Source organism: Chiloscyllium plagiosum, chromosome 12, assembly GCF_004010195.1.
Source record: "Chiloscyllium plagiosum isolate BGI_BamShark_2017 chromosome 12, ASM401019v2, whole genome shotgun sequence".
Classification (NCBI taxonomy): domain Eukaryota; kingdom Metazoa; phylum Chordata; class Chondrichthyes; order Orectolobiformes; family Hemiscylliidae; genus Chiloscyllium; species Chiloscyllium plagiosum.
In genome coordinates, this window is record NC_057721.1 from 36958247 (window position 1) to 36973603 (window position 15357).

Here is a 15357-nt window from a genome sequence, read left to right on the forward strand (position 1 = left end):
AGTGGGGATTTGCAACAATGGCTGTTGGGAGGACACATTCCATGCAATACACTCACCATCAATGGAGAGAAATAAAAGTTAACTTTTTGGATCCAGGTAACCTTCTTCAGAATATGGTATCTGAGTTTCAGTGCCAGTGTGATGTCAGATATGTGGGCTATGTGTCCCAAAGACTGGTGAATCATAACAAGCAGCATGTCTTTTCAACTGTTCACAACAAACAAGATACTGACCATACCCAAAAGCCCATGTTTGCAAAACCTGAAACACCATGTCTAACATTAGACATGTTTCAGCAGTTGGACAATATTTGCTTGTTAATCCTGAATGTGTGCGGAATTATGCTGACAGCTGATTTAGGCTTGAGAGTCTAGCTATCAGTCAGTCATATTCACTCTGAAGTGGGGAGTATTCTTTCATACTGATGACTTTGCCTTGCAGATAGTGGACAGATGTTGGGGAGTCAGAAGATGAGTTACTGACTTGCTCTTGTAGCCACAGTTCTTATATGTCTGGTCAAGTTCAGTTTCTGTTCTCCCAGTACTTTACTAATGAGGAATTCAATGCTATTGAATGTCAAAGACTGATAATCAGATTCTCTCCTGTTTGACTTGAACATTACCTGGCATCATTAATAATTGGTTGTTTTGACTTCTCTCTCTCTCCTCAATTTAGGGTGGCACTGGAATGTGGCACTGCCATACATCAGTTTATAAAAACTGCAACAGAAGTTTCTATGATTGAAAATCTGCACTGGCAACTAGCAATGGTCAACTCACTTTTCTTATGTATCTATTGACAAGTACTTCACAATCAAATAACAGCAAAGCCAAAAGCAGTGGGATAATTTTGACATATAGAGAAAGTGAGGACTGCAGATGCTGGAGATCAGACTTGAGAGTGTGGTGCTGGTAAAGCACAGCAGGTCAGGCAGCATCCGAGGAGCAGGAGAATCGACATTTCTGGCATAAACCCTTCATCAGGAATGGCTGAGGACTAAACCATTCCTGATGAAGGGCTTATGCCTGAAACATCAATTCACTTACTCCTTGGATGCTGCCTGACCTGCTGTGCTTTTGCAGCACCACATTCTCGACCCTATTTCTGACATATGATGTACCTTTAAATATAGAGAAATTTGAAACCATCCATAAATAGCACAATATCCATTAACATGGAGATAGCAAAGTCTGATGAATTGGTAATTATATAACTATTATCTTGATGTTGTTCCTCAATTAGGTGATAGCAACCAACATCCACAGTAAACAAAGGCCTGTTTCTTCAGATAATGCCACTTTGCTACAAGTAATCTATATTGTAGATTTGTGTCTCTTGTGCTGCGTGCTAGACTTTATTAAACACCATCAGTCACTTCTGTTTGCTTTTGTATTCATCTGTAGTATTTCTAGTGAAAGAGCCTTTCACACAGCAAGCAATCTATCCTATTACATTCACAGATCACCATGATACTGTTGTCCTCCAGATATTTCTAACATACTTCTTCAATTTCTGAGCTGCTTTGATAACTATTGAAGTTGATATGTATTCTCCAAAGTTTGAATATTTCACGGCTTTCATTCTCCTGTCTTTGTGAAGGTGCCGTTGGTATATTAAAGCAAAAATGAAATCTGAAGAAAAGAGGAGAACACATTTCCAAAATGGACATAGTAAGTAGAATCTAACCAAGGCTGACTAAATTGTGGTAAAATGGGATAGAGTCTGACTTTTCAAGTACTGTTAATTCATTCTTATGTCAAATTACTTGCTGCACAATTTAGTTGAATATTTTCCAGGAAATGAAATTTGCATGCAGCAGAATAATTGGCAAAGCTTATCCTATTTAGTGGTCAGCAATAAAACTAGGGCATTATAACTGAACTCAGAGAAAGCTTCCCTGGGAGATCTAGTGAGGTTGCAAGAATTTCTAACTTTCTCAACAAATAATTGCTAATCAGTTAAAGCTGAATTTTCTAATCTATGGATTACAGAGCTGAGGGACAGAGAAAATAGGTGAGATTTACATTGGGATGACTTCCAAATGTTTTCCTGCTTTTTCTCACGCATGAGATGATTGCTTGAGTCACAGAAATGACCAGCCAGTTAATAGAGTTGTACAGCATCGAAACAGACTCTTCAGTCCAACCAGTCCATGCTGACCATAATCCCAAACTAAAGTAGCCCTTGCACTTAGCCCATATTTCTCCAAACATTTCTAAGTGATACTTACCTAAGTGTCTTTTAAACATTGCAACTGTACCCCCATCCATTAGTTCTTCTGAAAGTTCATTCCTCTCGCCTTACAAATTAAGTTGATTATGAACCCAGTTGGATCAGATTTCTCAGGAGTGCTGATGCTTTGCTGCTGGCAGAATGAGTCCTCAGCTACATCTGGACTATGACAATGGAGGTGACAGGCTGGACGACATCCCCAAAGTCCGGGACTCCATCCTCCAAAGAGTGTGTCTGGCCAGGAAAGGCTATACATGTAGCTCAAAGTGTGTCTCCAGAGTGATGTCCCCTTTGCTGCGAGGTGCCTATTAGCTTGAACCCTTGGAATTTGTCATTTGAATGTACACCTCCAAGGCTACCCCTATGTTGAGGCACTATCTCAATCCCTGACCCACTTCAGCCATGCCATCCTTTCCCTGTTAGGCATCAACATCTCCAGAGCTGCTGTGGCTCTGATTGGATGGACAGTATCAGGAGTTTGTCTCCAACTTTAATAGGGTGATGATCATAGAGTCATAGAGAAGAACAGCACAGAAACAGATCCTTCGGTCCAACTCGTCCATGCTGACCAGATATCCTAACCTAGACTAATCCCATTTGCCAGCACTTAGCCCATATCCCTCTCACCCCTTCCTATTCATATGCGCATCCTGATGCCTTTTAAATGCTGCAATTGTACCAGTCTCCACCACTTCCTCTAGCAGCTCATTCCACATGCCCACCACCCTCTGCGTGACAAAATTGCCCCTTAGGTCCCTTTTATATCTTTCCCCTCTCACCCTAAACCTATGCCCTCTAGTTTTGGACTTCCCCACCCCAGGGAAAAGACTTTGTCTATTTACCCTATACATGTCCCTCATGATTTTATGAACCTCTATAAGATCACCCCCGAGCCTCCAAAACTCCAGGGAAAACAGCCCCAGCCTATTCAGCCTCTCCACTCAAAACCTCCAACCCTGACAACATCCTTGTAAATGAAGGATGCCACGTCAAGGATGATTGTATTGTTAGGAACTGAAAGCCAGGAGAAAATCCAGTTTATGGTTCAATGTCGATGCCTAGCATGCAGCTCCAGCGATGTCACCAAGTGGTCCGAGCAACCAATCATATTAAAGAATTCTCACAAACAGCCATGAAGTATAGAACATCTTAATAATTTCATACTTTTTTTAAAAACCAGACAGTTTCACTACAAAGGTGGGAAAGCATTTAGAAATGATAATCAAAAAAAAGTAACAGTCATTTGGACAAATGTGGAGTAAGGAAAATCAGCAAAGATTCACAAAATGGTTACAGGGATGAGGTCTTGGATTTTCTGAATTGACTAAAGTAACTTAGGTTGTTCTTAGAGAAAGGAAGTTGGGACGTAGATTTGACAGAAGTGTTCCCAGTGGTGGAAATATGCTGAATTGTTCTCGCAGAAAGACAGTATGGACTCATACTAGGAGAAATTCTCTCCTTCTGGGCTTTAACATCCAAAGATTCTCTCTGTAATGATGGATAACAACCCCTCATGGACAATAATGTGCAAGTGTGAGGAAAGGTGAGGAGGCAGGCCAACCTCAGCAGTGCAAAGATTGAACGTCCTAACCAGGGCGAGTTAATCAACCTCGCCCTCCATCGCCACCCTACCTCTCATTGAAAGAGAAGCGCAGAATCAACGGATAGAATTTTCACGGGCATTGGTGAGAATGTAGGTGTTACAATAGAGTGATATCAATAGTAACGGAATTTTCAACATAGAGAGCAAAAAGTCTCTTTCTCCTACTAAGTGTTCAATGATAGGATGAAAATCTTGCCAGTGAGTAGTGGGAGGCCTATTTGCATGGATCAGCCTGTAATTATTACTAAAGCTCACCTCATGGAAACACAGTTTTTCATTTTCCCACCCATCAGATATACAAAAAACAGCAACAATTCCCCATTCTCCCAACCATCAGGTAAAAACTAGACAGCGACAATTCCTCATTCCTTCCCCCTCACCCCAGAATCTTTGGCTCCAATCTCTGTTCTTCATCTCAATTCTAATACCACTTAGGTCAGCATTCTCCCAGTTAAATGTTTGTATTCTAGATTATTTATTGTCCATTTTCATCATCATCCTAAAACCATCTGACACCACGATCAGTTTCCTAAATTTTCACTTTGACACTTCATCTACTTAGGCCACCTCATTCCCAAAAACCAGTCAAGCATGGTCTCTTTTCTCAAGGGACTGGTCACAAACAGCGACCAAACTTTTTCTCAATGGACCTAGGAACTTGTCCTCTCTTCTGTGCCTTTAAGTGACCTGTCTGCAATCTGAGCAATCACTTGAAAGAAGACCATAGTCTGTCACTTAATCCACAATAGTCTAGAACAATGGATACCAATGATCATGAAAGTCAGAGTGTTAGCATTACATCGTCAGATACAGTGGGACATATTAAGGTTGTGAGATATGAATAAACAGTTTGCTACTGGTTTTCGTATGACAATGTTGAAATACTTTGCCTTCAAGCTTATTTTGTCTCAAAACTTTTTTGCAAGTCCATTAATTCATACTACAGTGAAGGGCGGGTTATTTGACTTTCCTTTTTACAAAAAAGTCGGTATTTTTATATTAATTACATTAAAGACTAAAGCTGCTGAAGAAGGGATTATTTCATGTCTTATTTACTGAGATGTCTCGTCAAGCTAAAATATTGTATAAAGTTATAAATAATTGAAATAATTATTCAGATGGATGAAAAGATAGATTAGAATTTCTTGCAGGTAGCATCAGGAGCCAGCGTGGTTGGACTTCTGTCAGTATAGAGAAGGAACACTAGTAGGTTTTTCATTTTCTACCTCCTACGTAATCAGTTATACTAGTTTAATAATAATGCTACTATATATTTTTGGGAGAAAGCCTCAATCCAAAAGATGTTGACAAGAAGAACAAAAGCAAAACAGCTTACTTCATTATTGCTTTTCATTTGTTTATTTCAAGTTTTAACGCTATTGTCACAACTGGAACTCAAACAAGATCAGTTTTAAGCTATTTCATTCTCTTGCAGTTGGTATTTCCCATTCGTTATGCAGCTTTAATATCAGCAGTCTCAGTCCCCGGTGTTTGTGTACTACTCATCTACATACATCACACCCATTAAAAAGGCAAAGCAGTTAGAGGTGATTAATTCATCCAGCTGTCCCAAGAATTGTTCTCTAAGAGGACAAGCATCACAGTATGTAATTTGAAACTCAGATGTTCTTGTGGAGTTAACACTAGTTCGCATGGAAAAAATGTTTGGTGGGGAGAGAACCTTGCTCACATTGAGAAGAAGTGTTTTGCTATACAAAAACAAACTGTATTCCCCTAATCAAATGAAAAGTATAAATGAACCATTTCACTGTGTTCATATCATCAACCTTTATGATTTGGAGCGAAAGTATGATGAATTATTAATTTTAATTGGTGCATTTCCAAAGGAGGGCCGACCCAACACAAAAGCATTCATCATTGGGACTCTGTGCTGGAGGAGTGTTGCATTTAGCACACACAAATTTTTACTGAACTGAAATGTACAGTTGACAACTTATAGCTTTTTACTGAGGTTTCACTGCAAAAATCTTATCTTTTAGCAGTTGTGGCGTTTTTTAAATGAAACCATTGATGAACAGGCTTGTTAAAATTTCAACAAGTAGCAAACTTGTATGGATTCTGAATATGGAGGAGAGATTTTCAGGGCTGTCCTGATCATCAGCCTGAAATATAAGATAAATAGCCATTTCTCACTATTTCTGTTGTGCATTCAGATAATCTGCTGCTGTTCCAGTGAGCAACCAAGGGAGCCGTTGCAGCTTACAGCTGCATATGGTTTGCTGCATATTGTTCTGATAGTGGCAGTGGGCATGAGACAAATTAATATCAAAGTGCCGCAATTGTGTTTCGTACTCCTAATAGTAACACTCCATCATTGTACAAGAATCCCGAATGCAGCAGGCTAAATAATATAAAAAGAAAGCAAGACTGCGGAGTTAATTATATCACAGCAATTACTTCATCATCAGTGATTTCTAATCAGTGAACAACTGCTTCCATTGTAATTTGCTGAATAAATCTGCTGAACCTTCAGCCCCACATGGAGAAGCAGAATCCCATTGCGTAGACTTTTACAGTGCACATTTCCTTTTACCAATTTCTAAGATACTTGTTGGTTCTGTGATTAAATACTTAGAGAAAAGCCAATACCGCATAAATAAAGTCTGCTAGTAAGTTGAAAGAGGATTTCTGCGTCACGCTGGGTCTGTTTCGTTCTCACGAAACATTAAATTCTATTTTAATTCTTTCCAGTCAGATTTCCGGAGATAAGAACATACATTGATCCTGATACTTATGAAGACCCATCTCAAGCTGTGCATGAATTTGCGAAAGAAATAGATCCCTCCAGAATTCGCATAGAGAGAGTAATTGGAGCAGGTAAAAAGTCATAGACAATACCAAAGAATCCATCCTGCTGATAATAGAATTGTTTTAGTTTGACTTGTCTCTTAAAAGTTGAAATCTTTTGGGGCATTATTTCTGCAACCAATCCTTCCAAGCCATTTTGCTTAGCAGTGATTAGTTTGACCAAGTAAGGTCTTTGAAAGTACATTGTGGGAATAATTGGTTCAAGCCATTAACCTGTTCAGTAAAAATTGCCTTCTCAGCTATTTTAGTGCTTATATTAACCAAGTTTCTACTCAGTATCTGAACCTGTTAGTCCATCGTTTCACTTTTCAATGTCATGTTTTTTGTGGACATTTGATGAGTTTATATCGATTGCCAGGTTTTCCATTTTACAAAAGTGAAACAGTAAGAGACAATGTAACCACTGCTCCTTGACATTCAAGAGTGTTACCATCACAGAATCTGTCACTGTCAACGTCCTGCGGGTTACCATTGTGCAGAAACTGAACTGGACTCACTGTATAAATGCAGTGACTATAAGAGCAGGTCAGAGGTTCGGAATCCTGCAGCGAGTAACTCACCTCCTGACTCCCCAAAGGTAAAAACAACGACTGCAAATGCTGGAAGCCAGATTCTGGATTAGTGGTGCTGGAAGAGCACAGCAGTTCAGGCAGCATCCAAGGAGCAGCGAAATCGACGTTTTGGGCAAAAGCCCTTCCACCATTTACAAGACACAAGTCAGAAAGGTGATGAAATACTCCTCACTTGCCTGGGAGAGTGAAGCTCCATCAACACTCAAGAAGCCTAATGCCATCCAGGACAATGCTCCTGCGTGATTGGCACTGCATGCACAAATATTCAGTCGCTCCAACCCTGACACTCAGTAGCAGCAATGCGTACCATGTACAAGATGCATTGCAGAAATTCACTTCTAAGATTCTTAGATATCACCTTCCAAACCCACAAAAACTACCATCCAGAAGGACAAGGACAGCAGATACACGGGAACACCACCACCTGCAGATTCCACTCCAAACCTGACTTCATCATGAAATAACTTAGTTTGTAATGATTTTTACAAATTCCTCCCAATTTGTAGACCTGGCCTATTAACTCTTAATGTTTACTTACATGTATGCCATGGGTGAAAGTGTGTATTAAGCTCAAAGTGCAGTAAAGCAGCAGTTGCCCTAATACTTTAAAACTGAAATTGTAACCTTTGCTGCCTTAAAATTCTATATCATGTATTCATAAACACAGTCTTACGTCTGCTCAGCAAATATGTATGGGATTTCAAGACATTCTCAGGTCAGGATGAAATTTGCTTTGTTGCTTAATGATCCATTGGTGTGCATTACTAGATCCAATATAGAACACAATGTATAAAATAACTAGTTTTGCAAAATAGACATTAAATTTGATTTGAAACTGCAGTTTATTGGAAGCCATTGATTGTTTACAAAATGCCAGATAAACTATGCAAAGACACACTATGAAATCAGTTTTCTAGAAGCTAGGATGCAGATATATATTTTTTTAAAAGTGTCAACACCAAATGTGAGAGTAATTGATGAGCATTATATCTTGTCAAAATTAATCTTTGTTGTTGCAAATTAATTGTCAGTTGGTTAATTCTATTTTAATTTAATAAAATAATGTGTTAATTTATACAGACATTGTAATCGGATCCAATTGAAATCTGAAATACTTTCAAATTAAACATTTTCTAAGTCATACAAATATTTGCCAGCTGCAGTCCACAGCATCTGAAAATATTTTATCTGACACATTAAATTCTTGGTCCCAAATTTATTGAATGTGGTGGGTATGATGTGCATGAGCCCAAAGCTTGTGATATGCCAGGGAGAGGCTTAGATACCATGCAAACTCAAGGACAAGTTCTTCTGTGAAATACTTTTCCCAGGGTCATCAAAGATTCACAGATTTCACACCATGTTGAATTTGTTTTTTTGCGCAAGGTATGCTCATAATTTATTCTGTTAAAATAAAATCTGGATTGGGATTTTATTTTTTGTCACTATCATTTCTGTTTCAGACTTAACCAGTGTCACATTTTGAAACTAGAATTATTATCGGTGCAATGATTATATCAGTATTCGGGGGCATTCAGATGAATTCCTCAATTAGTTACTTGAATCAAGTAGCTAAATGTTAAGAGGATGCTCTGGTTTAGTTTTAAGGCTGTCGTCCTTGACTCAACAAAACCCACAAGGAATTGACAGTAGTTTGAATGAGGCAAGTCAGGTACCTCAGCTCCCTCCTGCTCTTTAAACAGGCAGAATGGTCTGGGAGACCTTTATTACAAGTGCAGATCAGGTCGAATTACATAGGAGGAAACTAGGAGTCAACAGAGACATAACAAGTAAGTTTAGCAAGTTACATTTTAAAATTCTTCACAGGCAAAAGTGACAGAATTTATCCTCCAGAGCGCAGAAGAATGTCCCTTGCTGTTGTTACCACCACAATCTTCCAATCCCTGCCCCTGCCACGTCTGCTCCTAGTTACCTCCAGGGTGTCGTCAAATCTAAAGGGAGGCCCCTGATTTTCATTTTATGACCAAGGACTGCACACTCAAATGCCTTGCTGCTGCCTCCTACCACTGAACCCATCTGCCAGCCAAGAAATGAATCTGGGAAAAAAGGAAAATCTGTGAATCTTTGATGACCCTGAGAAAAGTATTTCACAGAAGAACTCGTCCTTGAGTTGGCATGGTATCTAAGCCTCTCCCTGGCATATCACAAGCTTTGGGCTCATGCACATCATACCCACCACATTCAATCAATTTGGGACCAAGAATTTAATGTGTCAGATAAAATATTGGCCAGCTTCAAATTAATGTGTTAAACTACTCCATGTTTTCTCAATCAAAAGCCAGCATAGTACCATTACTTTTATGCTTGGTGTTCATTTTATGAATTGTTTGTGCAAAGGTTTTCATATTTTCATTGCCTGATCACAAATTAGTCAAAAAAATTAGAGCACATCACTTCTCCTGCCACTTGAAAAATGATAATAGACTTCATTATGAAATGAATTCCTTAGATAAAGTAGCATTGATGGATGTTTATAATAAGAAATGTTATTGCTGGAAACCATTAGAGGTTTATCATAAATTAATATCTGGACAACATGATTGCGCAATATAACATGCTTATTCAATTGTGCAAGATAGACTGGTTGTTTTATGCTTGAAAGAAGGTTTCTTTGAATTGTTTAAAATAGTCCATGTCTTTATCACTCTTGCCTCATCAAGGCGTCTAATAAACCAGTGCCACATACTTCATGTCTCTGGTTATCCTCCCAATATCTGCCAGTTTTTTCCAAAAACCTCTGACCTGATTGAGATGTCAACTTGTGTTCTTGTTCATCCCAGTCATCTTCTGGCACCCTTGTTTGTCAAGAATCTAACTATCTTTATCTTCCAAATATTCAATGAACCTGCTTCCACTGCTCTCTGAGGAAGAAATTTCCAAAGATGCTCAAACCTATGAGACAAAAATAAAACCTCTTCATCTCCATCTTAAGTGGGAGGCCTCTTATTTTTAAACAGTCTCCCATCATTACTGACCGTCAAGCCTGTTTGGCAAGCCTCCCGATCACTGCTGGGTTAAAACTGGCAGCAATGAGTTAGTCTTCCTTCCATAGACCGAATTGGTGCAGAGTTGGGAAGATTATATGGATTCCAGCCAATGCTCTTCCTCCTGATTAAATACCCATCTAGAAGGAGGGCAAGAGATTCTATCCTCTTTGCAGTTTGAGTTTCAGAGTCATACAAGATTTGTCCACAAATGAGAATCTTTGTTTGAGATCTGCAATGGTCTTTTGTCATTTCTTGCCATTTCCATGCTATTCCCAGGTGAAGCTGATTTCTAGGATGACACGTAGCATCTGCTGCAGCCAAAAAAAAGTGCCTCCATTAAGAGGTGCTAACTGGTTTTAAGTTAGTGCTGTTCAAGTTGGTCTCTCATGATTTTCCACCCCTATTCAAACTTGCAGCCCTCATCAGTGCACTTTAAGTTTGCATGTTGTGTGAACATTAATTGTAAAACTCATTCCCTGCACCAAATATTACATTACTAGATTGCTGTCCTACTATTTCACATTTTCGACAGGAATGATAATAGAAGTTGTTGCTCTGGTAAGCAACATATTGGTCAATTGCTTAATTTGCTTAGTGCATGTATGAACTACTACAAGATAACTAATGTTTTTGATAACAACTGGGAGGATCCAGAGGCAAAGAATTTTAGACCACTTTTTGTAATACTGATCTCTCGTGGTGTACAGCTTTTTCAGACAGGGTGAGCAAAGCCATTGAAGTGTTGGAGCAGCCTGATCATACTGAATGATGGGACAGGCTCGGTGGACTGAATGGTCTACTCCTATGTTCTTATATTCATGGCTGTCCTAACTCAGACATGGCTTGTTACATAAAGTTACGCAATTCTAACAGCTTTGCTGAAGAAGCAAAGCCACTTTACGTACTGCTCAGAGAACTAGACTTGTGCTGACCTGGATCTATAAGCTCCACTGGCAAGTTATAGTTTTCTGTGAGCATGCCTTCTTCTATTTTATTTCACTGCATTTGTATCACTCTGTAAATTTTTCCTACCACTGCTTTCCCTCTTACCAGAATGGAATTCCAAAAAGGACTAGATAAAGGACTAATGAAATTCAAAACGTTCTACAATGACTGCCAGCACTTTGAAATTTCTTAGTCGCAAAAAAGAATTATTTAATGTTCGACAATGTAATGTGTTCTGAAAGAGTTAATGTTAGAAGCCCCATTAAGCTCCACCCAATCTGATGATATCTTATAGTCTTGGCTGGAGAATTTTAGAGCCTGGCTTTAGATCCCACTGGGGTCAGATGTGATATCACTGACTCTGAATAGTCTTAGTAATTAAGTCTGACTAGTCAATGTAACTTGTACTTCTTGCTATCTTGCAATAATAAACTACATCTTGTTGTCAAGTTACTGCCTGTTCTTGTTATGACTCACAGGTGGTTGATACTGTACTGGTGTTAAAAACATAGGCCCTTAGAATTATAATGGAGAGAAGGATTAATGGCAGTACTTTACCCCAACCTCAAGCTACCAGTGATTGGTTCCAAAAACATATGACATCTAATGTAAGCAGAATGCCTCTTGTATCTTAGTGGAGCAAATGATCCCTGCAAATTGTAATGGCAACCTCTTTACTTGAACTGTCCATAATTTGTGGACAATCAAGGAAAGTAAAGGTATAAGAGATGAAAATGATATTGGGGACTGCAACAATCTGATCTCAACTAAAGTGTTTTAATGAGTTTGCTACCTTTTTTCTATTGTGAACTCAGATCATTCATACAGAGGTCTATCCAGAAATTGGAATAAATTGGGATCAAAGCATTGACTTAATGATGTGGCTTGTATTATTTTCATTGCATTGTTGTCCTCTTTTTAAACACAATCAGAGAAGCAAGGATAAAAATTGCCTCCTGTTAAATGTTCTTCCATTACCACCAATTAAAGCAATCTGATTGGTGAGTTAAGTTTCCTTGAGAAACTAAACATTTCATCCAAATAATATGTTATTTTTGTAAGCTAGAAACCACTTTCAAAGATGCTGGAGATTAGAGTCAAGATTAGAGTTGTGCTGGAAAAGCACAGCAGGCCAGGCAGCATTTGAGGAGCAGCCAAGGGCTTTTTCCTGAAACGTCAATTTTCCTGCTTCTCGGATGCTGCCTGACCAGCTGTGCTTTTCCAGCACGACTCTAATCTCCAGCATCTGCAGTACCCACTTTTGCCTATTTTCAAAGATATGCCAAGTCCAAACACACTTAAGACTCTGCTACTCATCCATCCATGATCAAATTTCTTTTACTAATAGATAACAATCCAGTTCATGGATTAAACAAATGGTTGTAATAATATCCGTTCTGCAGGGATTCTGTGTGAGACTATTTTCTGAGAGCCTCATTAATCACAAGTAAAAATATTCATTGCACATTTCAACTCTGAAAACCTCCTGAAGACAACAAAGCTATTTATTGAGTTTTCTTGTAAAATCATAAATGTTTCTTTTAAGAAGTATTTTTTTTCCTTGCATGGTAAATCATATTACACAGATGTGACAGCTTTTCAAAACTCAAGTTAAAATTATTAGCTTGGAAGGTATAGAGAGTGACCAAGAACGCATTATTCATTTTCAGATCACTTCTGACTCCCAAGAGCACAGTATATTTTAGTCCTCAATTTGTTTCATTTTGCCCTTGAACTAACCATTATTTTAACCAATCTTGTAAAATTTCAAACTTCTGCTGTGACATTTGTTCAAATCTATAAACCTAGCTTTATTTTACCCAGTAGCTGTCTTTATTTTAATCACTGGATAGCAGCAAGACTTTTTTTTAACACATTACATTCCTAATCTATCACACCTAACACTTCTTGAGAAATATCAGAAAAGAGAGATTAGGGCACGGTTAATCTTCGTGTGGCCATATAACCCCGAAGGTGAGGCATCCCCTTCTGCAATTAATTCCCATTCTTTTTACTAATCAATATTAAATCCTTTTTTTCTTGAAAGGGGATTTTTTTTTCAGAATTGTCAAGCAAAAGATTGCTGGTGCTAAAGAAATTATTTTTCCTTTGAACATTTGTTGGCAATATTAAATGCCTTCATTTGATAAAAGGTCACCAATCTGATATTTTAACAGTTTCTCTTTGTGGATGCTGCTCATTCCTCTGAGTTTTTCCACGTTTTACTGTTCTTGTTCCAGATGAAGATATGAGCAGGTGCAGCATCAATTGTTGTCTCCCAAGCCAAATGCCATAATCCCATAAAGGCATCACATACAAAAGAGAGATCAATGTTTCTATCTGTTGTATCAGCTACCTTCATGGTTTTAAGTTTTCCAAATTGGTCCTCCATTTAGTGTTTATATCCCAAATGCACGAAGAACATGGTTCAAACTTTCTCACTATTTGGTGTAAAATCAGCTACAAATGATGTTCATTCCAGTAGTTGCAGCTGGCTTTTAAGTCCAGTTCCTGAGGTAGAAAGATTTTATATGAACCCACTCCTCCACCTAGTCCTTAAATTAATATTAGTAAGTCTTTTTTTTTAACTTTCATCTGCAATGAATAAGACGTTACATAGGGTCAGAGCAATTGAAAATCAGTCTGTCTTCCCCTGGTCCAGCCCATTTGTTTGATGCTCATTTACAAACCTGATGTTTGACTTCAATTCTTTTAAGTGACCTCTGCCTGGAGGTTGAAAGAAGACTGGCCCTAATTGGTGGATTGACTACTCCTAGAACAGCACTCTCACACCAATCAAACATATTTACCATATCGTTTAGACCATGATATTTTAAATACCTAATATTAAATTTTCACATATTAAGTATAATGATTACAACTGAGTGGCTATCTTAGATTTCTGATACTTGATTAGTTTGTACTATATTGAAGTAACTTCCTTGTTCTCACAATTTGTGTTTTTAGGGGAATTTGGAGAGGTCTGTAGCGGTCGGCTAAAGACACCTGGAAAAAGGGAAATTCCTGTGGCTATTAAGACCTTAAAAGGAGGTTACATGGATAGACAACGAAAGGATTTCCTCAGAGAAGCTAGCATCATGGGCCAATTTGACCACCCTAACATTGTTCGTTTGGAGGGAGTTGTAACAAAAAGTATTTTACTTTTTTTATATTTATTGCATTTCAGCTGATTGAAATAAGACAACGTGTTAATATATAACCATAAAGCATATATAGTATGCAACTAGTATTTGGACTACTGTTCTGTTGCAACGTAAAATTAATTCAATTAGTCCAAAAGATTAGCACTCATGGTGAGGTGGAGAGGTGAGATTGTGGTAGTGGCATGCATACAGAGAGGTCTGTAAAAATATGATAGGGAGCAGCAGGACATGCAGCATAAGAAGGTTGTGGACTCACCTAAAAGCCTTTTGCCTTGATAGGGAAGCACTGTGGCTTTTCTTTCCAGCTAACATAAATTAATGATAAAATGACTGTGAAAATGTAAATCCTCATCCACCTCAAACTGACTGCCATAGTGTGCTGAGAATGGATTTATTGCTTGTTCCTGACCACTCCTTTCCCCAGCCCACCAGCCCACTACCCTTCCCCACCCCAACTCCACTGGCTGCCTGTATTAATATCAGAATTCAACAGGTTCTGATCAGCTTTAACATATTTAAAATTGTAACGCCTCAACGAATACAGACCCACACATTTTAGGAGTTTTAAAATTACTATTAGATTGACCATGGGAGAATTGCACATGCAGAATGATATTCAGAATCTGAGATCAGAATTCAAGTTGAGATTAAAGAGGAAACATGTCTATATTTGATTTTACTTTACTGTGCACATGTAAATGGAAACTATTTCCGTAAGTTAAATGGTTGTCTACCAAGAGGTGTAGATCAATTAGCATATGCCCTACCCTACATGTGCTTCACATGTTATGTTCTTCTGTATGTATGTCTGTGTGACACACATAACAATTTTAAATACTATTTTGTTTTAGTTCCCAATGAACATAAGGAGTTCAGCAAGTTAAATTGTGTTGTGGAATATTGTGTTTATTACTGATTAGCATGGTTTCCATGTTTTTCAGGTATAAATAGATACAACATTGTTCAGTTTAGTCATGAAATACAATCTGTGATGTTTTCAGCCC

General features: G+C 38.3%; 1 protein-coding gene across 4 annotated transcripts in view; it reads left to right on the forward strand.

Moving 5' to 3' along the window:
• Nucleotides 1–15357, forward strand: part of epha6 (eph receptor A6) — a 674628-nt gene that overhangs the window by 585144 nt on the left and 74127 nt on the right. For all 4 annotated transcript variants that reach the window (XM_043700793.1, XM_043700796.1, XM_043700794.1 and 1 more), the window contains exons 10-12: nucleotides 1600–1670; nucleotides 6548–6673; nucleotides 14157–14342. In XM_043700793.1, the coding sequence (XP_043556728.1) occupies nucleotides 1600–1670; nucleotides 6548–6673; nucleotides 14157–14342 (383 nt within the window). The remainder of the gene's footprint in view (nucleotides 1–1599; nucleotides 1671–6547; nucleotides 6674–14156; nucleotides 14343–15357) is intronic.